This window comes from Saccopteryx bilineata, chromosome 2 (genome assembly GCF_036850765.1).
Source record: "Saccopteryx bilineata isolate mSacBil1 chromosome 2, mSacBil1_pri_phased_curated, whole genome shotgun sequence".
Lineage (NCBI taxonomy): Eukaryota > Metazoa > Chordata > Mammalia > Chiroptera > Emballonuridae > Saccopteryx > Saccopteryx bilineata.
The window spans coordinates 390,147,343-390,174,381 of NC_089491.1; the positions used below are offsets into that span (position 1 = coordinate 390,147,343).

Sequence of the window (27,039 nt, forward strand, 5' to 3'; positions counted from 1 at the left end):
CCCAAATCTTTTTACATCTTGATTTCTTCGTTTCCCCAGCCTTGATTTTTTTCATCATTTTAACTTTTTACAACTAATTATTTAATCCATGTGATGTTTGTTTTTCTGTGCGGTCTGAGCGATGGAATGCTTCCAAATGGATATCCAGTTGTTCCACCAGCATTGAACAACCAGTCAATCAGTGGGTCCAATATCAATTATATATATATATATTCTAAATCCCTATTATGTGCTCAGACTGCTTATTAAAATTGATCTACAATGAGGGGTGACCTCTTTGTCTACAGAAGCCTAATGAAGGAGTCCATTGATGTTGGACCCTTGAGGGACACTTGTGATGAAATATCCAGTGTAGCCCTGGACTATGTGGAAACTGCTGTCACGACACAGAAAAGTCAATAACAGAAGGAATGTGGCTATAAGGCTTTGACATGCCCAGGGTGGGGGTGTGGATAATAAAACCCGACCTAGGCCCTGGCCGGTTGGCTCAGCGGTAGAGCGTCGGCCTGGCGTGCGGGGGACCCGGGTTCTATTCCCGGCCAGGGCACATAGGAGAAGCGCCCATTTGCTTCTCCACCCCGCCCCCCTCCTTCCTCTCTGTCTCTCTCTTCCTCTCCCGTAGCCAAGGCTCCATTGGAGCAAAGATGGCCCCGGCGCTGGGGATAGCTCCTTGGCCTCTGCCCCAGGCGCTGGAGTGGCTCTGGTCGTGGCAGAGCGACGCCCCGGAGGAGCAGAGCATCGCCCCTGGTGGGCGTGCTGGGTGGATCCTGGTCGGGCGCATGCGGGAGTCTGTCTGTCTCTCCCCGTTTCCAGCTTCAGAAAAATAAAAAATAAAAATATAAATAAAACCCGACCTATGTTAGAGCTCTGGACAAAGCCCAGGAAGGCAAAATGCAGAATAAAACGAGACCAGCGCCCCCACGCTGCAGGATGGGAAGGGGAGTGCATCGTAGGCAGGTGTCAGCCACATTCTCCTGAGGTTGAGTGAGTGTCATGTCCCCAAACAGTGCATCTCCATGGGAGCCCGGGGCCACCTCCCCATGTCATCCTGTCTTTCCCTGCCCTCCCCACTTCCAGCTCTGCAAGTTTCTCTCCAGATGGTCCATTGGCAGTCCAACCCAGTTGACTATCCTCTCCTGTTTTAAAATCCCATGAGAATAATTAATCCTATGTCTTCATCCCTTCTTCCAGTCAGTTCTGGCTGCGGGGATGGGAGTTGTCATATTGTCCGTGGCCGGGTGGAGGGGGGGCTGCTTCAGAGAATTTAGGGCAGTTGAAAACAGAAATCCGGTTGAAAACAGAAGTCTGCCGGGCACAAAGATAAATGTCCTTCTGCTCTTCTTCCCTGTAGGTGGCCCCAGAGCTGTGATTTGCAGCTATTTAGAAAAATATCAAAAGCTAGCCTTGAGCGGCTGTGAAGCAGGTGCGGTGTGTTTTTGCATTCTCTCCGTCACTGCCTTCCACAGCAAGAGTTCTACTTTGAAGGCACTTTGAGGGTAGCTAGCGTTTCTAGATTTTTTGAGAAAGCTGTACTAACAGAGAGGCTCTGAGCTCAGATGGGGTTTGTACTCTGCTTCTCGGAGCTTTGTGACTTTGGATGGGTTATGTAAACACACTGAACCTAATTGACCCCCATCAATAAAATGATGTTATTAATAATCCTGGCTGACTCTGGGGTGTTGGGAAAGTGAAAAATGAATGTCAGGTTTTAACGTATCACAGGCTACTTGGTGATGGCTTAATAAATGTTTGTTCTGGTGGTTTTTAATGAATAAAGGTGCTGCCCGTGACGATGGGGGTGGGGTGGGGGAGGTGTCTATGGGCATATTCTGCATAGCCTTGTGCCTTCCTCATATTTTGAGATTTACTTTCCAACAGTAATTTGTGTTCTGAAAATAATGTATCAATCAAAATATAATGAAAACACTTCTTTTAAACAAAATCACCTTCCCCCATCTCTTTCCAGATTGTATTTAAAAAAAAAAGTTGCCTCACTTCTCTGAACCTTGATACTATGATGCTAATTAAGTGGCAAAGCCATTTTTTAAATCCTAGAACAGACTCTCTCCCCAAGTCCCTTATAAGCCGCCTCCTGTCCTTCCCAGGGAAGCTTGTTCTTGTGCAGGGACCTGGTTGAAGCCTTTCTGTGCCGGTGTGGCTGATGGCACCTAATCGCAGATAGCGTGCTAAGCCCCCCGGGACAGAAGGTTTTCCTGTGGTATTCCAGACGTCCCTCCCCAGCATCCTGAAGGGGGAAGGGATGAACTCCCTAACCCTCAGCACCAGCCCGCACCACGGTCCGCCTAGCTTTATTCAAGGCTGCATGTCTGCCTGGGAGCCTTCACAGTGTGGCTTGGAGATTAACTGAGTTGCACTTGAGAAAGAATTTGGGGCTACAGGAAATGGGAGCGTGATCTGGAATGTGCATCCTAAATATAGTAGGAAACATGTTAAGTAACAGTTCTAAGAAGGAACTAATGGCTGACCAGGCGGTGGCGCAGTGGATGGAGCGTTGGACTGGGACGCGGAGGACACAGATTCGAAGCCCTGAGGTCATCAGCTTGGATGCTGGGTCGCTGGCTTGAGCATGGGGTTGCTGGCTTGAGTGTGAGATCATAGACATGACCTATGGTCGCTATCTTGAGCACAGAGGTCACTGGCTTGAAGCCCAAGGTTGCTGGCTTTAGTCACTCGCTCTGCTGTAGCCCCTTGGTCAAGGCACATATGAGAAAGCAATCAGTGAACAACTAAGGTGCTGCAAAGAAGAATCAGTGCTCCTCATCTCTCCCTTCCTGTCTGTCGGTAAGGGGTCCTGGGAGGGGGGTAGGGACGGACGGCACAAGAGACCTCAAGCATGGACATCAAGGTTTTGTCTGATGGAGCATCGTCTTCCTTCTCAGGGAGGTCATCACGGCATTTTTAGCAAAATAGCATTTGTCGGTCTCTCTGAGCCCTGCCCTGCCAGAGATGCCCAGGCCAGGGGTGAGTGCGGGATGAGCCCGTGTTGGCGCCCCGTCCTCGCGCCACGGTGAGTGGTCCCGGAAGTCCCGCCCCTGGGAACCAGCTCCCCGCAGCTGAACCTGCAGGTCCTGCGGGGATTCTGTGCCTGCTGCACGGTCATTTCTATGGTCACAGATTTGCATCCTTGGAAACATATACTTAGCAAAGCCACTTTCCGTTGGACAACATCATAGGGTTATTTTTAAAACGGTGCCCAGAACCATAGGCCAAAAAAAGCCCTTGGCCAGTCCCTGGCCGGTGCTTACTGAGCAGGGATCCGCTCCTCAGTTTCACCTCGGGGGACCCTCCTTCCGAGACAAAGCTCAGGGGAGGTACCCTGCGTGAGGGCTTGGGGCCTCCTCTCCCCCGGGTTTAGCTCCCCTCCCTCGTGTGTGTGTGGGATCATTCTGGGGCATACCCACCAGGCCCTGCTCCGTTGGTCACCAGACCGGAGCAGCCATGTGGCCCTGACCGACGGGACCAGACCCGCGGGCAGGGGATGCTGTCACAGTGCGTCCAGGCTTTTTACTCTGATCTCTGTCTCCGGGGTCGTCCTGCTCCACCCTGAGAGTCACAGAGTCCCCAGAGCCCTCAGAATGCGCAGTGACACAAAGGGGTTACAGTGGTAGGTGAGGGACAGGCTCCCGCGTGGGTGTGCCTGGGTCGCCATCACAGAATGCACTGCAGACCCAGCGATGACAATATGCTTGTTTCACCCCCCGGCCCCACCCATGCCCGAGGCCAGAAGTCTGAGAGCAAGGTGGTCCCAAGGCTGATTCCGCTGAGGCCCCTATTTCTGGCTGGTGGGTGGCCATCTTCTCCCTTCTGATAAGGACACCAGTCTTATAGAGTTAGGGCTTGCGTAATGACCTTACTTGAATCACCTCTGTGAAGATCCTGTCTCCAAATACAGTCTCATTGTGAGGTCCTGGAGGTTAGCTCTTTATCGTAGAAATTTGAAGGAAAGACATATGAGCCCGTAACAACACCAGAGATCAGGTAAACACCAAGACCATTTTGCCTGCACCCCAAAACCACTTCTAAAATCATGGGAAAAGCTGTGTTCTTCACAACCCTGGTGCATGTATGATACATTGTGTGAGAGAAAAAAAAAGAGACATTAACACATATATGCATAAGAATGCACTATGTAATAATTTATATTAATAATGTTGTCATACTATTTATGTGTGTGTTATGTGTGTTATTATGCATATATACCTATTATTGCAGTGAAGGGTTAATAAGATTTGTGTTAAGAGATTGTAAAATAATGCCTGGATATTTTGGAACCAACGGGAGAATTTCCCATTTTGGGACTAGGAACATCTGAAGAGAATATAAAATATATATATATGCATCACTTTCACAACTCCTGTTATAAATGTATTTATGTGGTTAACCTTGGTGGTGTTCAGGTGTGTCATTGATAATTTGGTGTGTACGTACATGTATCACATGTGGCATAAAAACATCCCAATTTACATCATTTTGTCATGCATTTTATTTTTAAAGACTATTTTTTAGAGCAGTTTTAGGTTTACAGCAAAATCGAGAGGAAGGCAGAGAGGTTTCCCCATCTCCATGTGTGCAGAGTCTTTTCCGTTAACAGCATCATTCGCGATGGTGGTACATTGTTATTACTATAGACCAGGGGGAGTCAGCCTTTTTATACCTACCGCCCACTGCTGTATCTCTGTTAGTAGTAACATTTTCTAACCGCCCACCGGTTCCACATTTATAAAGTAGGGAAGTAACTTTAGTTTATAAGATTTATAAAGCAGAGTTACAGCAAGTTAAAGCATATAATAATAATTACTTGCCAAGTACTTTATGTCAGATCTTCGCTAAGTTTGGCAGAATAAATCTTTATAAAACAACTTACTATAGTTAAATCTACCTTTTTATTTATACTTTGGTTGCTCCGCTACCGCCCACCACAAAAGCTGGAACACCCACTAGTGGGCGGTAAGGACCAGGTTGACTACCACTGCTGTAGACGAACCCACATCGGCCCATCATAATCACCCAAAGTCCAGAGTTGACCTTCGTGTTCACCCCGGTGTGGTACGTTCTGTGGATTTAGACAAATGTATGTTTACACACATACATCCATCATTATAATACCATACAGCTTATCTTCACTGTCTTCATTGTTTTTTCTTTATTTTTTTAACTGTGGTAACATACATACAACAAAAAATGTACAGCCATAATCAATTTTAACTATGCCACTCAGTGGTGTTAAGTACATTTATATTTTTGTGCTACCATCACCACCGTCCACCCACAGATCCATGCATCCGTCCTGCAAAACCTAAACTTGATAATTACGAAACCATACGTCCTGTGCCCCCGGCCCCCGATCCCTGGTAACCTACATGTTACAATGCCTATACTGTCTACTGTGGAAGAATCAGAAGTTTATCACAGCGCGGGAAAGACAGAAGACTGGCCCTCAGTACTTGGATGTGTGCTGTAACTTTTTGTTTTCCTCTGCATTCATTCATATGTGTAACTTTGTTACTATGCATACTGGTTTGTAGCTTGCCCCTTTTTGCTTAATGTATCTTCAGTACCTTCACATCGGCAATATTTGTTACCATTTTTAATACTTACATGAAAATCTATTCATTTAAACAATCCCCTTTGGATGCTGGGGAATATCTTTGTTTTTTTCCCCCCAATATATTCATACGGTGAAGGGCTGGACACAAAAGATTGAGTACAAACGTAGACCTCTGTGCAGCAATGCTCTGATGGACATTTCTTACAGTTAAATCTTTGTCTACATCCTCAATAATTTCTACAGGGTGAGTTCCTCCATTGAAATGACTTTGAGGAAGGTATTCTTTTTTTTTTTTTCCGGCTTTTAAGACTTGTTGCCAGAATGCCTTCAGGAAAACTTGTACAGTTTAATGCTTCCACCAGTGCAGAAGGAACACATTTTCCAGATCTCCAGTAGCCTTAGGTATTGTCCCTCAAAAAAAAAAAAAATCAAAATATTAGGTGGCTATGTAGTTTTTTAAAAAATATTAAGTAATAGGAAAGGACTTATAATGAAAATGTACCAGCCTTTTTACTCTGATGTAACTCTCTCAGAAATAAGTCCAGTCGTACGTTGTTGTTGGAGGTGGGTCAGTGTCCCAGGGATGGCAGGTCTGACGTCCCTGCAGTTCTCCTTGCCAATCCTCCATGGTGACAAGATGGCTGCTGCCACACCTGCCCTCACATCTGTATCCAAAACAGGAAGAAGGGACAGAGCTTGACAGCGTGTCCTGTTCATTTTTCATCAGGATAGCACAGCTTTTGCAGATGACCCCGTAGAACATTTGGGTTCAGTCTCATGGCCTAGATGGCCGGGCCTAGAAGAACTGGGACAGTTTGGAGGACAGGGACGAGATAAATATGTTGACTCACAGTGGGATTTTCCAGAGATTGGGGCTTGGACTTTATTCTGTTCACCAGGGTCTCTTGGTGTGCATCAGAATCACCTGGCTGGACGCCTGTGTAGAACACTGCAGAACCTCTTTCAGAATTCCTGACCCAGACAAGTTTTGACCTGGGTCTCATGCGATAGGTCCAGGATATTTTGGCATATTATACTCAGGCAGTGACAATTTACAGTAACCTCATTTCCCCCCCCTTTTTTTTAAAATGGGGATAATATCACCTCCCAGGTTTTTTTTATTTTATTTTTATTTTTTTAATGAATGAGTGTTTGAATGAACTATGATTTCTTATTTTCTGTATTCTGGATGCTGTGGCCTGTGAAGCTGCAGTACCTGGGGGAGACTGGCCCTCCAGCACCAGCTGATTCCCAGAGAGCGCCAGTCACCTGCTTGCAGGCCCGTCTGGGAGGTGCAGAGTCCACACCTCCGCCCGCCTCTTCCCCGCCTCCTGCAGTCTGGATACTATCCTCCTGCTCTAAGTCACCCCAGGGCCGGGACCTGGATAATGGGGAGCCACTCCTGTAAGCCCAGAGCACACCCTAATTATTCAAACTGCCCCGTCCTACACTGCTCAGTGTGCTTCCCAGATCCACCCGTCCCTTAACTGGGAAAGTCAGAATAGGGGCTCTCGCCTACATGTCCTTGACTGACTCCCTCCTCCTGCGGGGCCCTGGTGCTGCCCCGTGGCCTGACTCCCTCCTCCTGCCGGGCCCTGGTGCTGCCCCGTGGACTGACTCCCTCCTGCCGGGCCCTGGTGCCGCCCCGTGGACTGAGTCCTCCCTCCTGCCGGGCCCTGGTGCTGCCCCGTGGCCTGCAGGGTGTGCTGTGCCTCCTGATAGGATCTGTGTGTCTGCATTTCTTCACGACAGTCAGTCCTATGTTGGCCTGTTCTCCTGTACCTGATGAGAACACATCCCAGGTACATTTTACAGCGGCAACCTAAAGCTTGTACAGCACTCAGCAGACACCTCGTGGGCATCAGACAAAAGGGAGTCAGGGAGGCACCTGGGGAGAATGCTGAGGACGGTGCGTGTGGTGAGGGGAGGGGAAGATGGCGGGGAGGAGCGTAGGTTGCAGGGATCTTGTGGCCCATGGCCACTCTGTGGGGCCCAGGCTGGACTGGGTGAATAGACCGGGAGCAACAAGTGCTGAAACTATTAGCGATGTAAAATTCAAAGGACGTGGCAGTTTCCTGGATGTTGCCATGTTGGTGGATTCCCTGAAATGGTTTGTAACGAGTCGATCTCTGCTTCATCGTTGTTTGTTTGTTTGGTCTGTTTTTGCTTTGGTTTTTGGACCAGGAAATTTTTTGTTACTGGGCCTTTCAGTTCATTGATTCTTTTCTTTGCCGCCCCCATTCTGCTGTTGACCCCATCCTCTGTGATTTTAAAACTAAGATTATTGCACTTTTCAGCTCTAAATGAATTTTCATTTCATTCTTATGTTCTGAGACTTTCCATTTTTGTTTATTTTCAAGCGTGGTCGTAACTGCTCATTGAAGCATTTATGTAACAAATGCTTTCAGGTCTTTGTCAGACGGTTCTAACATCTCGGTCATCCTGCTGTTGACATTTATTGGTCGTCTTTTTTTTTTTTCATTCAATTTGAAATTTATCTGGCTATTGGCATAATGGCAAATTTTTATTGAAATCTGGATAGTGTAAACATTATATTATGAGACGCTGGGTCTTCAGCTGGCTTTATCTAAAGCGGGCAGGGGAAGGTGGAATTTTGCTTTGTTACTGTTGCCAAGTGGGGGCAGACATCTAGGTTCCCCACTCGGACTTTCTTGTCCTTGTTACTTATTACCTTATCCCGGGCTGGATGGGATTGGGGATTCTGGCTCCCTGATTGGTCCTCTCTGGGGCCCCCCGGGCTGGGAGGGAAGAGCGCCTCTTGACTTTCTTTGATGCTGTGGAAGAGGGTGACCCTGTTACCACTGGATGGTGGTGTAAGCCCTGACTGTCCACTGGGCTTCCTACGACCCCACCTCTAAGGGCAGGGGGAAGGGCGCTCCATGTCCACCGAGTGATGGTGGAAGTCCAGACCAGACCTGGGGGGTCTCCGTCGTCGCTGCTGGGCGGTGACCAGTGGCCGGCTTCATACATACTTATCTCTGGTGCTACCCTCCTGGCTGCGAGGAGCACAGAGGGTCGGGTGCCCATTACACCCTCGCGAGGGCGGCTCCGCCCTCCCCAGCCTTACTTAGCTTGTGTGGGTGGCCTAGGAAAACAGTGTCCTCCGTCGTGTTTGGCTGAATGGAGTGAGCAGTTACTGTCTATAAATACTAACTCACTTCCTGATCCCTTGGCTGCGGAGACCGGGCTTTTGTGGGGTTGTTTTGTCTGCAGCCACGGGCATTTCAGGGCACAGCCTCTGAAGCCGCAACTGTGGAAAAGATGAAGCGAGAACAGCCCGCCACGCCTTTCCCGGAGGCAGCGGTTCCTAGCCGGTCTGCCTTTTCTCCACCTGCAGCTTTCTTGTGTTTGCTTTGGATGGAACGCCCCAGGTTTGGTTTGTCCTTAGAGGAGCAGGCACTGTGTTCGCTCCTGTTCAGAGGAGTGAAAGTCCTGTCCCTGATTGTTGAATACATCACTCCTTCTTCAGTGTTTTATACGTGCGCCGCCATCTTTGGTCATTTCAGTCAGTTGGGCTGTATGTTGTCTCATCTCTCTCTGTTCCCTTAGTCTCGGTGGTTTGTTTTCCTGCGAGCTGGCATTGTGTGTGTGTGTGTGTGTGTGTTTGTGAGAGTGCCAGCATGGCAAGGAGAGGGAGAGAGCACGCCTGGGCGAGAGGGACCCCTGGCCGACCCTTGTGACTGGGACTCTTGAGGCTGGACATCGGAAATGCTCTCCTCCAAAGAAGACCTGCCTTTTCCTCTCGTGTGAGGCTGGGCTTGCGAGCCGGCTGATCGGGACCCAAGGGCTTTTCCTGAACGGTCACATCTCAGGGTCAAGTGCCTCACTCGCTGGGGGGCTGGTGGGGCGGTGGCTGGCACTTGTGGCCAGATCTCAGAATCGCCATTTATTCCGTCACCAGGACTCAGTGCTGTCTCTGTTGGGGCCGCTTCTCTGGCGTGGGGTGTAGGGGGGAGAACCTGCTCGATGCTGTTACTTAAAAAATAAACGAGAAGACACAAAATGAGTTTGTTTTCCTCCATCCAGGCTCCTCTGTCGCAGGAGACTCTTCCGAGCATCACGTTTGCAGTTATTTTAAGGTTCCTGGTGTATTTCAGTATGATCCGTACTTTTCTCTTAGAAATTTTTGCTCCTCATGTCTCTGTTTTTCTAACCTCTCCGTAAGTGAAGACAGAAGGGCGTAAGTCTGAGACTGTTTCCAACTGGCTGATTGTTTGATTTTTTTTTTTTTTTTTTTACTGATATGTTTCTGATTTTTCTCTTCAGGGCAGAAAAGACTGAAGTTCTGAGCGAAGACCTTCTTCAGGTGAGGTTGCTGTTGGCCCGACAGACACCAAAACTATCTTCCCTTTTAAAACCCAGCCCTTCCCCAAGGCTGTTTAAACTCCACTTAGAGACCCAGCATTTTATACACTAGCACTTTGCACTGTGACTGCCAGTGTGGGTAAGACTTTAGGAGGTGGTTCGAGGCGTTTCATTGCATGGCTCACAGTCAGTCGCATCGTCTGAGATCACCCCCTTTCCAGCCCCCCAGAATTGGACACGGTGTCCCCAGCAGCCCTGGCCTCTGCAGGGACACGGGTCAGACTCTTGTCCTGTGGCTGCACGGACCCGGGACGCCTCCCCCAGCGCCGTCCCCCCGCTGCTCTGTCCGCAGGTGGAGAAGCGGCTGGAGCTGGTGAAGCAGGTCTCGCACAGCACGCACAAGAAGCTCACGGCATGTCTGCAGGGCCAGCAGGGAGCGGAGGCCGACAAGCGCTCCGTAAGTGCCCCCCCAGCTCCGGGCCCCTCCCAGCCCCGGGCCCCTGACAGCCCCGGGCCCCTGACTGCCTGCCTGCTGATGATGACAGGGGTCCCGCTCCGGGGCCACATCTGCAGTGCCTGTTTCTACAGGCACAGTCCCTCTGTCTTAGACTCGACCTCGGGTAGAGTCCTGCTGCCCTTGTGCCCTGCCTGAAGCATCTTCTGCCCTTACCAGGCAAGGTGCAGTTTCTCTCCTTGTCCTCCCCAACCCTGGGCACCCGAGTGACTTGCAGGGGTGGCCCCAGGTCCCCCGATTCGGGAGCTTTGCCCTCGATCTTCAGCTCATGCATAGATTCCACTCGCCTCAGTAATATCTTCACAGCTCATGGAAAAACATTATGCTGTGGCTTTGGAGGTCAAGGCCCTTGCCGACGGTCTTTTTGCCGTAACGAAACAATAAGGAGAAGCCGGTAAATGAACGCACTCTAATGTCTTTGTGTCTAACCCACATCTGTGATAACAGGCGTTGCACAAGGTGATCCCATTGGATGGTCCTTGGAATAAAACAGTTGTTGCAGACGTAACCCCCCCCCCCGTCCCCATCCCCCTAACTTTCGCCAGAGATGTTTCCCCTGGCTTTACATGCAGTCCTGAGGGGCTCCCTGCCCCTCTCTTTCCTTAAGTTTATAATCGACATGTTTGGTGTCTTGAGTGTTTTCTGACCCAGAATCACTGTTGACAGTTTCATTTCCTGGTGGTCTCGCAAAGCGCTCCCTGCCCCCCCTCCCCACGCGGGCCTCATTTCTGTGGACTGTCAGGTAGCGCCCCCTGCCTAACACTCCATCCCGTCTGGTGCTGCCGGACGGGAGCCCGTTCCACCTGCTCGGTCAGTCACCCCATTTCCTTCCTGCCGGTTCCACCTTCTCTGGTATCTCCAGCGGGAAGTCACTTGTGTGTGGTGGAAATAAAATGTCCACGGCTCTGAAACCTGCCCGCGGGAATCACTGTGTCTATCAGGAATTTCACGAAGGGGGACTTGAAGAGTCTAAGGAGAGTTTGCAAAAGTGCTTTAGAAGAGAACCCCTTTAATCAAAGAAACCTCTGATCTGAGACTCCAGGAGCGGTTCTGGGCGGGGGGCCTCAGCCAGGCTGCCTCTGAGTCCCTCCTTTCTTTTGCTACAAGAAGCATTGTCTTTAAAATAACCCGTCCACGGTACAGAAGGTCTTGGTATAAAGAGTAGCATCTACGGAAAATGGTGACTTTGGGTGATGGGTACACACGTAAACAACAGTTCAAATGCTGTAGCAATGTTCACCTGAAACCTGTGTACTCTTACTGATCAATGTCACCGTGTTCAAGTTCATTTTCTAAATAAAACTTAAAAATCGAAATAAAAAAGAGTAGCGGCCGCATGTTCCTTCCTGAGGCTGACGCTGGCCTTTGGTGCCGTTGACTGCGGGCAGTATTGGGAGAAGGTAAAACGACCTAGATTTGCGGAGCTTTAATTGCAGGGAGGGTCCCGCCAATGATCTCCCTAAGGAGGTGTTTGGCTATCTGAGTGTTCCAAAGCGGTGTATTCGTAGGAAATCGGGGCTGTGGCAAAGCCAACAGGCCGGGGATGACTGGCACTGGGAAGAGAGCTGGTCACTTAGGCTGCCCCAGAGGACAGGGCACACCGTGCCCCTCGGGGCCACGCGGAGAAGCCCCAGGCTCGGTCAGGAAGCCGGGGGAAGAAAACGTGGACGGAGCCTTCGCTGTGGCTCCCAGGGGAGGACGCAGCTGAGGCAGGGTGAGCAGGTGCAGGCCTGGCCGGCGGGGAGCATCCTGGCCGGCGGTGGGCGCAGGGGCTGTCCAGAGTTGTCTGGGACAGGAGATGATTCTGGCAGGTGGACGGTGGCCTGGGGAGGGAGGAGTCCAGGAAGGGGGTGGTTAGGGCGGGCTCTCAGGATTGGTTGGTTTGCATTTGAAAGGCACCCGCCCCAGGAGAGTTAGTTACTCTCTCTAGGACAGGGGTCCCCAAACTTTTTACACAGGGGGCCAGTTCACTGTCCCTCAGACCGTTGGAGGGCCGGACTATAAAAATACTATGAACAAATCCCTATGCATACTGCACATACCTTATTTTAAAGTAAAAAAAAAAACAAAAAAAAAAAAAACAGGAACAAATACAATATTTAAAATAAAGAACAAGTAAATTTAAATCAACAAACTGACCAATATTTCAATGGGAACTATGGACCTGCTTTTGGCTAATGAGATGGTCAATGTGCTCCTCTCACTGACCACCAATGAAAGAGGTGCCCCTTCCAGAAGTGCAACGGGGCGGATAAATGGCCTCAGGGGGCCGCATGTGGCCCGCGGGCCGTAGTTTGGGGACCCCTGCTCTAGGACCTGGCTAACCCTGGGAAGGGGCAGTTCTTCCAGGCTTCGCAACTCCCCAGATGTCAGAATATAAAGAATAGGAAAAACATAGTTAATTACATACACTGATTATTCGAGGGTAGCCTCACCAGCAGGCACTTACTATCTCACATCCCACCTAACTGGCCGAGGCAGCGGTCCGAGGTTCCTTCATCAGCTTTGGTTCAGAATTCCTCAGTGCTCGGCCTTCCCCTCTGGTCCTGATGCGGGAGGCTGCAGCCCTAGGCATTCTGTCCGCAGGTGACCACGCCAAGGCAGGAAGTGTGAGGGTGGTTAGAGGATTTTTTTTTTATGAGGGAGATAAAAATCTTGTCCAGAACAGTTTTCTTTTATGTCTCCCTCCCTGTCTGCTGAGAGGCGAATGGATGTCAGAGAGACATGGGTTTGTCAGGACCGCCCCACGTTCACCTGCGGGGACACACACAGTGTGGGCTCGTGTTAGCAGGGAGGATGGGCCTGTGCTGTGGTCCGGCCCAGAGGGCTGCGTCCCGGGGCGGCGATGTGCGACAGTCTAGGCACCGCTCAGTGGACCTGGGAGAAGCCTCTCGTGGAAGCAGGTGCTCAAGCGGGAAGAGAACAGTGATGTCCACGCCCGGATTTCAAGTGCTCCTTCATCTTGTCAGCGATTTCCCGAGCTGAGCACTCTTTTCTTAGCCTCCAGCAACTGAATAAATGATCTTTCTGGAAAAAAAAAAAAAAAGGAAGTTGAAGAGCTACTTAAAATATTTAACAATCCCGGACTTGCAAGGAAAAAAAAATGTCCAAGGCTCAATTTTTCATTTTTTCCCCCTAAAGTTACACTTCGAAAGATTTAATGGGCAACATGAACACCTACGAACTGCCTCAGATACTGAAGTGAGTGCCTAGTTCTTTGTGGTTATTAGGTGAGGAGAAGGGTCAAGACCCAGGACTGGGCCAAGGAAAAGTGGATGCAAGGAACTCACAGACACGGACACCAGTAGGTGGTTACCGGGGGGCAGGAGGTGGAGGCGGCGGCAAGGGTGAAGGGGCCACACACAGGCTGACAGGTGACGACTGGACTTTGGGTGGGGGCACACAATGCAGCACACAGATCATGTGTCGTAGAAACCCACACACAATTCTGTGCAACTACCAGCACCATCGAATTTCAGAACATTCTCATCACCCCGAAAGGAAACCCCTTAGTCCTTCAGTAACCATTCTTCATTTCCCTCCCCCCCCAGCACCCCCCCCCCCCCCGGCATTCACTAGTCCACTTCCTTCTGTCTCTACGGGTTTGTTTATTCTGGACAATTCCTATCCATAGACCCATACAGGAGGGGCCCTTCTGTGTCCAGCTTACTTCACTTACCGTGATGTTTTCCCCGGTTCATCCAGGTTGTTGTAGCATGTGTTAAGACTTCCTTCTCGGCCCTGGCCGGGTAGCTCAGCTGGTTAGAATGGTGTTCCGACATGCTGAGGTGGCAGGTTCAGTCCCTGGTCAGGGCACATACAGGAAACAGCCAGTGACGGCATGAATAAGTAGAACAAGTCCAACCAGCCGGTGTTTTCTCTTCCTCTCTCTCTAAGAATCAGTGAGAGACAATACTTCGTTCCTTTCTGATGGCTGAGTAATATTCCACTGTGTGGATATACCCCATCTGCTTATCTATTCATTCATGATATTAGTTGGAGCTGTTTCCACCTCTTGGCTGTTGTGAATACATGCCCGGTCTCATCCACGCGCATGTTTTTTGTTTGACCATTTGTTTTCAATTATTTTGAGTATCTACTCAAGAGTAGAATTGCTGGACCATCTGACAGTTATTTATCTTTTTTTTTTTTTTTTTTTTTTTTTGTATTTTTCTGAAGCTGGAAACGGGGAGAGACAGTCAGACAGACTCCCGCATGCGCCCGACCGGGATCCACCCAGCACGCCCACCAGGGGCGATGCTCTGCCCACCAGGGGGCGATGCTCTGCCCCTCCGGGGCATCGCTCTGCCGCGACCAGAGCCACTCTAGCGCCTGGGGCAGAGGCCAAGGAGCCATCCCCAGCGCCCGGGCCATCTTTGCTCCAATGGAGCCCCGGCTGCGGGAGGGGAAGAGAGAGACAGAGAGGAAGGAGGGGAGGGGGGTGGAGAAGCAAATGGGTGCTTCTCCTATGTGCCCTGGCCGGGAATCGAACCCGGGTCCCCCGCACGCCAGGCCGACACTCTACCACTGAGCCAACCAGCCAGGGCCCAGTTATTTATCTTATTGAAATACAGCTAGACTTTTCCACAGTGTTTCACTGTTGTGTATTTCCACCAACAAAGCATGATGGCTCCAATGTCTCCACAGGCTCCCAATACTTATTTTCTGATTTTTAAGGAATATATATTATTCAGCCATCCTGCTGTGGGGTGGAATCCTGGCTGTGCTTTCATCTGCATTTCCCTGCTGACTAAGGATGTGCAGCCTCTTTTCTTGCGCTTGTTGGCTACTCTGTGTCTTACTTGGGGTGTGCCTTTCTCTTAAGCTTACGTTCTTTGTGTGGTAATTGTATGTGAGCACTTTCTTCTCTCTTTCATGACGTGATCTGCCTTGTTTGTAAAATGGGGCTAATCCGTTCTTTTCTGGTGCAAGTGGTTTTTGGAAAGGAAAGCCTTGCTCAGATCTTTGTTAATATCACCTTGACATTCTCTCCCTCTCTCTCCCTCTTTCCCTCTCTCTCCCTCTCTCTTTCTCTTTCCCTCTCTCTCCCTCTCTCTCTTTCTCTCTCTTTCCCTCTCTCTCCCTCCATCTCTCCCTCTCTCCCTCTCTCTCCTCTCTCCCTCTCTTCCTCCCTCTCCCTCTCTCTCTCCCTCTCTCCCTCTCTTTCTCTCTCCCTCTCTCTCCCTCCCTCTCTCTCTCTCTCTCCCTCTCTCTCCTTCTCTCTCTCTTTCTCTCTCTTTCCCTCTCTCTCCCTCCATCTCTCCCTCTCTCCCTCTCTCTCTCCTTCTCTCTCTCTCCCTCTCTCCCTCTCTTTCTCTCTCCCTCTCCCTCCCTCCCTCCCTCCCTCCCTCCCTCCCTCCCTCCCTCCCTCCCTCCCTCCCTCCCTCCCTCTCTCTCTCTCTCTCCCTCTCCTCCTTGCTGTTATCCCACTTTATGTGAAAATGCAGCATGCAAACTTTTAGGTTTATTTTCCAAATCGGCAAATTTCATTCAGTTTTAGTTTTCTGAATTTTGACTTCTCTGAACCTAACCCCCATCATTACATCTTATAATTTCTTTGGTGTTAAATGTATTTTAAAGTCATCTTGTTTCTAGCTAGTATAGTATCTAGGTGAGCATGTATTTGACTTATTGCTATTTTAGAGTAAGCAGGTGACTGTTGAAAGGAGTTTTCATGACAATTTTTTTTTTTTACCTTTGCAGAAAAAATTGCCTTTGACGACACTGGCTCAGTGTTTGATGGAAGGGTCAGCTATCCTGGGAGATGACACACTTCTTGGGTAAGGCGACACCGGGTGTGGGTTTGCCAGATCTAGGTAAGTCCCCACCCATAAAATGGGGACCAGAACTGCTGAGGGAAGCCTTGAGGACCCCGTCAGCCCGGCCGGGACTATGGGAGGGGAAGAAAACGTTGCCGGTGGGAAAGCAGAGCTCCGGCTCCGAAGTTGTATTTGTTGTCCGTTCAGTGAGGTGAATCCCAAGTGGAGAAGTTAACGTAAGACTGAAGGACAATAGAAATCCCTGGGGCTCCAGCCCTGGCGGGCGAGCTCAGCTGGTCAGAGCCTTGTCCTGATGCACAGAGGGTGCCAGTTTGATCCCTGGCACATCCAAGAACAGATTAATGTTTTTGTCTCTCTCTCTAAAATCAATAAAAAAATTTTTTTAAAGTAAAAGGCTGTGGCCAGATGGCTCAGTGGTAGAGCATTGGCTGGGTGTGTGGATGTCCTGGGTTCGATTCCTGGTCAGGGCACACACAAGAAGTGCCCATCTGCTTCTCCACTCCTCCCCCTTCCCTTTCTCTTTCTCTGTCTTTCTCTCTCTCTCTCTCTCTTCCACTCCCACAGCCATGGCACAATTGATTCAAGTACATTGACCCCGGATGCTGAGGATGGCTCTGTGGAGCTGCCTTAAGCACTAACAATAGCTTGGTTGTGAGCATGGCCCCAAATGGGCAGAGCATCGGCCCCAGATGGGGGTTGCCGGGTGGATCCTGGCCGGGGCACATGCAGGAATCTGTCTCTCTATCTCCCCTCCTCTCACTTGAAAAAGAAGGGAAATTTTTTTTAAATCCCTAGGGCGCCTGTAAAGGCAAATATGAATCCTCTTCATGTCAGCTGTCAGAACTCATGGGATTCCCAGAGCAACACTTGCTGGTTTGGGGCTCATAATAAAAACAAACTAAAAATAGAATTGACCCAAGAGAGACTCTCCCGGCACAATGAGTGGTGGTGGGGGGGGGTCAGTGCCCTCAGAACTAAAAATAATAGAACAGAATGAAAGGAAATATAAAATCATTAAGTTTAAAATGAAATTTGGGAATTAAGTGAGGACACTGTTTGCTCTGGCAACGCGTATATTGACACTGGAACAATACAGAGAAGATTTGCACGGCCCCTGGACAGGGATGAATTTGGGAAGCATTCCTGAAGTTTAAGGAAAAAAGCTTTTGTAGCTATCTCTGGTGATAAATATTAACTAGACTCTTGTGGTGATCATTTTGCAGCATGGACAGAGATAGAGTCATTGGTCTGTACACCTGAAACTAATACACTGTTATATGTCAGTTTCAAAATTAAGGGCCGGGGGAGGGGGACATGGGGGAGAAGAATGTGGGGGAGGGGTGGGGGGAGGGGAGAAAGAGGACAAATATAAGGTGACGGAAGATGATTTGATTTTGGATGATATACATTCAAGTATACAACATAATCAACAGTTCAAATGCTATAAACATGTTTGCCTGAAGCCTGTGTACTCTCATTGACCCCTATCACCCTGTGAAGTTTAATTTTTATAATGAAATAAAGTAAATAAAAAATTAAGGACAAAATAAACCTTGATGAATGAATCAAACAGTGTGAAGAAAAAAGAATAGTCAGAATCAAAAGAAAAAAACCAACTGAACTTTCTAAAATTCATATTATACTTATTATCATTTAAAAACTTAACGGTGATCAAGTGAAAATTGCATTCCCATAGAGCAGTGGTTGGCAAACCGTGGCGAGCCACATGCAGCTCTTTGGCCCCTTGAGTGAGGCTCTTCCACAAAATACCACGTGCGGGCGCTACATCGATAAGGAATGTACCTACCTAGATAGTTTAAGTTTAAAAAATGTGACTCTCAAAAGAAATTTCAATCGTTGTACTGTTGATATTTGGCTCTGCTGACTAATGAGTGTGCCGACCCCTGCAGAGAATTAGTGAACTTTCAACAGGCCTGACGTTACCACTTAGAATGAACAGAGCGAGGGGTGAGAGACAAGGATGTCGGCGTTAGTAAACAAGCAGCATGGCTGATACAATACGAAACTGTGTCCAACAGTAGTGCCTGGACAAGAAGATCTGGAGAAGGAAATTTGTGCTTGAATTTCTCTCTTCTAGGTTTTAGATTTGAAGAAAGACACAGTCCAGTGGTAGTCAACCTGGTCCTTACTGTCCACTAGTGGGCGTTCCAGCTTTCATGGTGGGCGGTAGTGGAGCAACCAAAGTATAAATAAAGAGATAGATTTAGCTATAGTAAGTTGTTTTATAAAGATTTATTCCTCCAAACTTAGTGAAAATCCGACATAAAGTACTTTGCTTTAACTTGCTGTAATTCTGCTTTATAAATTTTATAAAGTTACTTGCCTACTTTATAAATCACCATGACTGTGGAACTGGTGGGCAGTTAGAAAATTTTACTACTAACAGAGATACAAAAGTGGGCGGTGGGTATAAAAAGGTTGACTACCCCTGACATAGTCTTTAGATTTAAGAAGCACAGAACGTCCTGATTAAGATTAACACAAAGAGGTTTACCCGTGGACACAATGTATAGTAAAACTGGGGATTATTAACCAAAGGAAAAATAAATAAATAAATAGATTTAAGTAGAGAAAATGAATAGTAGATATAAAAGAGCAATGAGACTAATAACAGACTCTTGACTCATCAGCTGAAATAAATATCAAGAAATAATGGGGGTAAATCTTCAAGTATTGAGCAAAAATATAAGCATAGAAGATTCTATGATAGACTAAATTATTACTCAAGGAGCATAGCAGTATTTTCAGGCAAAGATTGAGAGAACTTACTACTCATATCTTTTCACTGAAAGAACTACTTAAGTTTATGTGAAATAGGTTATGTCCAGAAAAATGGAATAAAATGCATGTGGCAAGATCACATTTAAAAGAAATAGCAAGATGGCGCCTAACGAACCAAATAAATGAACAGACACAATAGAAATGGACTCATAGACAGAGAGAACAGACAGACAGCTGTTAGAGGGGAGGGGGCTGGGGGGCTGGATGAAAAAGTGAAGGGATTAAGCAAAGAAAAAACTTATAGACACAGACAACACTGGAGATTTCAGGAGGGAAACAGGGAGGTGGGGGAGGGCGAGGGGGGTGGACGGTGATGGAGGGAGACTCGATGGGGGAGGGCGAGGGAGGACGGTGATGGAGGGAGACTCGATGGGGGAGGGCGAGGGAGGACGGTGATGGAGGGAGACTCGATGGGGGAGGGGGAGGGGGTGGACGGTGATGGAGGAAGACTCGATGGGGGAGGAGGAGGGGGTGGACGTGATGGAGGAAGACTCGATGGGGGAGGGCGAGGGGGGTGGAGGGTGATGGAGGGAGACTCGATGGGGGAGGGGGAGGGGGTGGACGGTGATGGAGGGAGACTCGATGGGGGAGGAGGAGGGGGTGGACGTGATGGAGGAAGACTCGATGGGGGAGGGCGAGGGGGGTGGAGGGTGATGGAGGGAGACTCGATGGGGGAGGGTGAGGGGGTGGACGGTGATGGAGGAAGACTCGATGGGGGAGGGCGAGGGGGGATGGATGGTGATGGAGGGAGACTCCATGGGGGAGGGCGAGAGGGTGGACGGTGATGGAGGGAGACTCGATGGGGGAGGGCGAGGGGGGTGGACGGTGATGGAGGAAGACTTGATGGGGGAGGGTGAGGGGGGTGGATGGTGATGGAAGGAGACTCGATGGGGGAGGGCGAGGGGGGTGGACGGTGATGGAGGGAGACTCGATGGGGGAGGGCGAGGGGGGTGGACGGTGATGGAGGAAGACTCGATGGGGGAGGGTGAGGGGGGTGGACGGTGATGGAAGGAGACTCGATGGGGTGGGCGAGGGGGGTGGACGGTGATGGAGGGAGACTTGATGGGGGAGGGGGTGGACAGTGATGGAGGGAGACTTGATGGGGGAGGGGGAGGGGGTGGACAGTGATGGAGGGAGACTCGATGGGGGAGGGCGAGGGGGTGGACGGTGATGGAGGAAGACTCGATGGGGGAGGGCGAGGGAGGATGGAGGGTGATGGAGGGAGACTCGATGAGGGAGGGCGAGGGGGGATGGAGGGTGATGGAGGGAGACTCGATGGGGGAGGGCGAGGGGGCTGGACGGTGATGGAGGGAGATTCGATGGGGAGGGTGAGGGGGATGGAGAATGATGGAGGGAGACTCGATGGGGAAGGGCGAGGGGGGTGGACAGTGATGGAGGGGGACTCGATGGGGGAGGGCAAGGGAGGACGGTGATGGAGGGAGACTCGATGGGGGAGGGCGAGGGGGGTGGACAGTGATGGAGGGAGACTAGATGGGGGAGGGCAAGGGAGGACGGTGATGGAGAGAGACTCGATGGGGAAGGGCGAGGGGGTGGACGGTGATGGAGGAAGACTCGATGGGGGAGGGCGAGGGAGGATGGATGGTGATGGAGGGAGACTCGATGGAGGAGGGCAAGGGGGGATGGACGGTGATGGAGGGAGACTCGATGGGGGAGGGCAAGGGGGATGGAGAGTGATGGAGGGAGACTCGATGGGGGAGGGCGAGGGAGGACGGTGATGGAGGGAGACTCGATGGGGGAGGGCAAGGGGGATGGAGAGTGATGGAGGGAGACTCGATGAGGGAGGGCGAGGGGGATGGAGAGTGATGGAGGGAGACTCAATGGGGGGTGGGGAGCACACAATGGGGTATGCAGATGATGTGTTGTAGAATTCTACACCTGAAACCTGTATCATTTTATTAACTGATGTCACCCCCAGTCAATTCAATAAAAACAATTTTTTTAAAGCGAATGTGGTATGGGGATGAGAAAAAATTATTTTTTTCTCTACTCATTTTAGGTTGCCTTACTGTGGCACTCCAAACTAAATTGGCAAACGACAGATGAACAAGAGAAAAACATGCCAATTTTATTACCATGTGCGCACAGAGGCGGATTTAAAGGCGGGCACACCGGGCACGTGTCCTGGGCCCCAACTTCCAAAAGGCCCCGCGAAACCCCAACTTTATACTTTTTTCTAATAACACCAAGTTTGGTTTCTTATGTGCAATTTTAACATGAACCGTCCATAATATTATTTATTTATTTAAATATATGGTTAACATGTCTTTTTATTTTCCCTGTCTCTCTCTATTTTTTTAAGGGGGCCCAATATTTTCTTCTGCGCCTGGGGTCTCAACCGACTTTAATCTGCCTCTTCCTGTGCAGTGTGTACACAGAGAACTCAATCATTAGTAACTCAAAGGGCTGGCGAGAACTTGGGCTTATATAGCATCTTAAGAAAACTTTTAGAGAAGTGGCAAAACAAAGGAAGAGAAATTTGGGTTTCTAGGGCAACAAATTATGGGAAGGCAAATGTAGGGGGAAACTTATGGAAGATAAGAGGTCATTAGTAAAGTTTGTTATTTCTCTAGGCTGATAAGAGTCTAGAGTTATCTCTGGTGATTAACTTGTGTCCTTCTTGGTACAGAGAGGGAAGAGGGACTCTTACCAATTTATGTGCTGCGTTTAGGCAAGTGAGGCGTGACAGCGACTTCCTCTTAGTTGCCTTCGGCTCAAAATAATCCTTGTGCCCTTGTGGTGTATTGCAGGTGGCGTATTCTGCTCCCTTTCAGCATAAATAAATATAAATAAATGTTGAATTAACGGTAGTGATGGAATAATGATTGATTTGGTGAGAGTTTAAAGCAAAGTGATACTAAAATACTAGAGAATAATAACACGAAAACATTGGGAAGGAAATTAGTGTTTGACCTTCTTACATTGTTTGCAAGGAGGGTAAGGATATGACCTTTAAGGTAAATGTGCCTGTGAGAAAAGTAAGTGACCACAAAAGAGACGAGAAATAGTTTGTATAACTTCAAAACTAGTAAAAGGATAAAAAGGGAAATAAAATAGAAAAAAAATAGAAGACTAAAAGAGAAAAAAGAATAAGTAAAGAAAAGCATACTAAATAGAAGACAGAAAATGAAGGTACTAGTAATTGCTGCATGTATCTTGAATCACTGGAGATGTAAATGGAAGAAACTTAACTGTTTATCATGCAGAGACTCTCAGGTGGATAAACACGACATCCCACGTGATTTCTAAGAGTCACACCTAACTCGTGACACAGCAGGCTCAGGAGTAAAGAGAGGCAGGATTCTCGGTAAAGATCGTGGACTAAACACACACATCTAATGCTGTTCCCTTCCCAATCCACTACAACAAAAGATTTTTCCCCCCCTTAAATGACATAAACCCAAAAAAGGCAGGAGAAACGAGAGAAGACGAGAGCAACAACAGGTGAGCTGTAAAGCATATGATCGGCTGGGAACTGACTTCTAGCAGGCTCACGAAATCGGACTCCCACGGCGGAAATACAGAGAAGCGACACCATTTACTCTTTGAAAAACTTACAAGGCTCAGGATGGGGGCCTCAGGCAGCTCTGGCAGGGGGGGGGGCTTTGAGGACAGGGAAGCGATTGAAATAATATGGATAGACAGCTAGGCAGGTACCACACGGACCACTCAACACCAGCACGTAGCTCACCTCTGGGAGACTCATCTCCTCACCCCTAATCCCAGCTGAATTCCTGAGCGTTATTCTCTGGAGGGGATAAAACAGCTTCTGTTGATGGGGGGACCCCAGAGAAGGGTACATGCAGACCTCTGGCCTCTACTTTCTAAGCACGTATTAGAAGAGTCTTCTATGAGGTGTCCGGCCAGCCCAACAGGAATGAACTAAGGACCCAAAGACACTGAACTGGGCAGTGCTCCCACGAGTGGCCCCGCTGGACCGTCCGTCCTACAGATGGAGGGCTCACAGCTGACGAGCGTCACTCACGGGTCCCACCCTTCATCAGACCGGCGCCAGAGGTCAGCGGACATCTGGAACCTAGATACCGAAGCAGCTGGGAAAATCACCCAAGAGTCACATCAAGAAGAAGTAGCTGTTGCAGCAGGGAGAAGGTTTCAGGAAAGACCCTCACTTACATTTTCAAGTGGGAAGAGAAAATAACGCGTCTCTTCCATAGAAAAAAATAGGTTGTTCATAAAAATATTTATAGAAAAAACATTCCATGATCAAAAGAAAGCTGATCAAAGGTGGAAACAGGACATTTGTTGTGGCTTTGGCAAATAAAAATTGGAGAAATCTAGAAAGGGAGCAAGAAGGTGACCACGTGGTGAATATGTAGAAAAGTTGGAAACGTAGAGCAGGAGGTTTGAGGCCTCAGTGACGAGTTCTGAGGGAAGGAGAGAGATAAGTAGATTTAATAGTAATAACCATAATGAACTAACTGCTCTGAAAGAACGTTCCAGAACTGAAGGGCATGCCTCTCTGTAGGCATTGAGTATGTTCTTATGGCGTAGGAGAGTTCTTTCTTTCTTTATTTTATTTTCTATTAGAAAATATCTATTAGAGCCTATGGAAAGTTTTCCCAAAGACAGAAAGGAAGTTGAGTTTGGGTGTGCCGGTGGTGGTGGTGGTGTGCTCCTGCACTGACTCGAGCCAGCATGTCCGGTGCCCCCAGGGGAGACGGAGCACCTGGGGGTTCCGCGCGTGTGGTCTGTCCCCTCTGCATCGCTCTCTGTTTCCCTGTGTGACCCCTGTGCCCTGGGAGCCCAGTGGGGACTAGCACCACTTTAAAGACTGGTCATTTCAGAAATGGACATGGATGGAGCACGCTGGTCCCCGGGACCAACCAGGGAAATCACCCACTTTGTTAACAGCGTCTCATGAAAACATGCCCAGCCAGGAGGTGATGACAGTGTGCCGCTGGCGACATCCTGCTTTCTAGGGCATTCACCGTGGATATCCCTCCTTCTGTTGCAGGAAGATGCTGAAGCTCTGCGGAGAGACAGAGGACAAGCTGGCCCAGGAGCTGATTCACTTTGAGCTGCAAATAGAGAGAGACGTGATCGAGCCCCTCTTTCTGCTGGCGGAGGTGAGACGCGGCGGGAGGCTACGCCCACAAGGGGGGACAGAGCCCGCAAGGGGGGGCAGAGCGGGGCCCTGTGGTCGGCCCACTCCGGTCTCACTACTGTTCCCGTCCCTCGGCCCTACCCTACCGTGTGACGCTGCTTTCTGTCGGGGTTGCTACCGCCCAACCACAGAGTCACAGTCGCCCACAGGGGACCCTCGGAATGTTTGCTGCCATCTCTGCCACCCGCCGCCCTCTCTGTTGGCACCCCAGGGGCAAAGGGGCAGAGCTGGTGGCGATGCCTCCTTCCCCACCAGGGTCCCCGCTGCCGTCATCACCCCTGCCCTCCAGCCACTGCAGGCTTCAGTGAAACGGACGACAGCCCCTCCTCACGGGGGCTGGGGGCCGCCTCCCAGAGACTCTGTGGGGCCTCTTGCAGTTTGTTTAGATCAGGGGTCCCCAAACTTTTTACACAGGGGGCCAGTTCACTGTCCCTCAGACCGTTGGAGGTCCGGACTATAAAAAAAACTATGAACAAATCCCTATGCACACTGCACATATCTTATTTTAAAGTAAAAAAACAAAACGGGAACAAATACAATATTTAAAATAAAGAACAAGTAAATTTAAATCAACAAACTGACCAATATTTCAATGGGAACTATGCTCCTCTCACTGACCACCAATGAAAGAGGTGCCCCTTCCAGAAGTGCAGTGGGGGCCGGATAAATGGCCTCAGGGGGCCTCATGTGGCCCGCGGGCCGTAGTTTGGGGACCCCTGGTTTATATAGGTCCCTTCTCTTGGGCTTCAAAGGATGCTAAACAGAACTGTTTTATTAAGAAGAAACGTTCATGTCTGTGTGATCATTTTGCTAGCTTCAAACGTGTAAGACAGGAAGTGGTTGGGGGAATCTCATTTCTCCTGACCCTGGACCTCCTCCTGGATGTCTGTGATTGGTTACACACAGGCTAGCTGGTGCTGGCCCATCGAACTGCCCACTGCAATGGAAGGGCTCATGTCTGCATGAGCCTACGTCTGCGCGGGTCCACGTCCGCCCGGGTCCACGTCCGCCCGGGTCCACGTCTGTGTGGGTCCACGTCTGCACGGGTCCACGTCTGCCCGGGTCCACGTCCACGTGGGTCCACGTCCGCCCGGGTCCACGTCTGCACGGGTCCACGTCCGCCCGGGTCCACATCCACCCGGGTCCACGTCTGCACGGGTCCACGTCCACGTGGGTCCATGTCCACGTGGGTCCACGTCTGCCCGGGTCCACGTCTGCCCGGGCCCACATCTGCGCGGGTCCACGTCTGCCCGGGTCGTCTGCCCGGGTCCACGTCCACGTGGGTCCACGTCTGCCCGGGTCCACGTCTGCCCGTGTCCACGTCCACGTGGGTCCACGTCCGCCCAGGTCCACGTCTGCCCGGGCCCACATCTGCGCGGGTCCACATCTGCCCGGGTCCACGTCCACGTGGGTCCACGTCTGCACGGGTCCACGTCTGCCCGGGTCCACGTCTGCCCGGGTCCACGTCCACGTGGGTCCACGTCTGCACAGGTCCACGTCTGCACGGGTCCACGTCTGCACAGGTCGTCTGCTGGGTCCACGTCTCCCTTCTGTGGCTTTTGAGCTTTTGGAATGTGTTTCATGTACTGAAGAACTGAATTTTTAATTATGTAGGGTTTTTTTTTTCATTTGAGTGTAAAATGGCCCCTAGCCACATGTGGGTGCTCTCTGGACCACGTCTGGTTTCCTTTCTGGACCATCCCCCGTGCCTCTGCCTGTCCTGCTGCTGCTTCTGGGACAGACGTGCAAGGGACAGTGATCGCTTACGTGCCTGAAAGCATCAAAGAGAAAAGTCCGAGGTGTGGGCTCAGATGTAGACCAGCTCCTGCTGCTCAGATGTAGACCAGCTCCGGCTGCTCAGATGCCAAACTATTCCAGCTGATCTCCAGCCTCGACCGTCAGTAGGACAGAGGCCCTCTGTTCTTTATCACAGGGCTCGGGCACCCCCGCCCCGGGAGGAAATCCACAGGGCAGGTGCGGCCTGGGCACCGAGCTTGCTCGTTCAACCGAGGCGTCTGCGTCACTCCGAGCTCTGCCTGTGGGCCCTGTGCGTGGGCTGCCCAAGACCCTGTCCTTCTTCCTGCCAGAAGTCCTCCTCAGCCCATTGCTCTGCCCGCCCCTGCCCAGCAGAGTGGACAGAGGACACTGCAGGACACCGGGTCTCCTTCACATTTTTCTCTTCCATAAAAAGCCACAGCCTGAGGTGACTTTGGCTTAATTATGGTCAGTTTTCTTTTTAAATCCTCACATCCTGCCCCACATTTTTTTCTGGGCCTGGAACCAAAGATCCCTCCCTGGAATGTTCAGTTCGGTCACTTTTAGAAATAAAAATGTATTGATACAACGAGCATCCACATCGGACGGCAGTGGAGCAGCGTCTCATCGCCGAGAAAAGCCGTGGCTGTGTTTGTTCATCATTGACTTTGTGGGGGGGGGGGCGTCTTATTCCCTGTGGCACCTCAGGTCTCCTGAGACCCGTTCTCATTCTGCTGCTGTCTGGTTTGAGTTGGGTCTGTGTCAGATCTGCTTCTCCCCCGCCCCCACCGCGTGGGCCCTCACGCTAGCGGACAGGACTCTTTGCCGGCCGAGGAGACCGGGAGGCACTAGGCCTGAGTGAGCGGGGGCCACGGGACCTCTGAGACGGCCCAGGGGGCTCCTGGCAGGTGTCCAGGGAAGGTGAGCAGAGCTTTAGCGCAGGAAAAGGAGTCAGGCGTTTATCTAACAATAAGGTTCGAGAGACCTCCAGCCAGCTGGTGGTGTGGCTGTCCGTCAGAGAATTTATCTTGAGCGTCCATGTGACGGTGTCCTTTCTCTCCCGCACCCACAGGTGGAAATCCCAAACATTCAAAAGCAGAGGAAACACTTAGCCAAGCTGGTGCTCGACATGGACTCCTCACGCACGAGG

The 27,039-nt window shown here is 50.1% G+C and overlaps 1 protein-coding gene and 1 pseudogene across 5 annotated transcripts in view; both read left to right on the forward strand.

Moving 5' to 3' along the window:
- ARHGAP44 (Rho GTPase activating protein 44) overlaps positions 1-27,039 on the forward strand; it is a 135,983-nt gene that overhangs the window by 50,500 nt on the left and 58,444 nt on the right. For all 5 annotated transcript variants that reach the window (XM_066264259.1, XM_066264260.1, XM_066264263.1 and 2 more), the window contains exons 2-6: positions 9,857-9,896; positions 10,248-10,352; positions 16,113-16,189; positions 23,985-24,096; positions 26,962-27,038. In XM_066264259.1, coding sequence (XP_066120356.1) covers positions 9,857-9,896; positions 10,248-10,352; positions 16,113-16,189; positions 23,985-24,096; positions 26,962-27,038 — 411 coding nt within the window. The remainder of the gene's footprint in view (positions 1-9,856; positions 9,897-10,247; positions 10,353-16,112; positions 16,190-23,984; positions 24,097-26,961; position 27,039) is intronic.
- LOC136327378 (U6 spliceosomal RNA) lies at positions 17,244-17,341 on the forward strand (annotated as a pseudogene).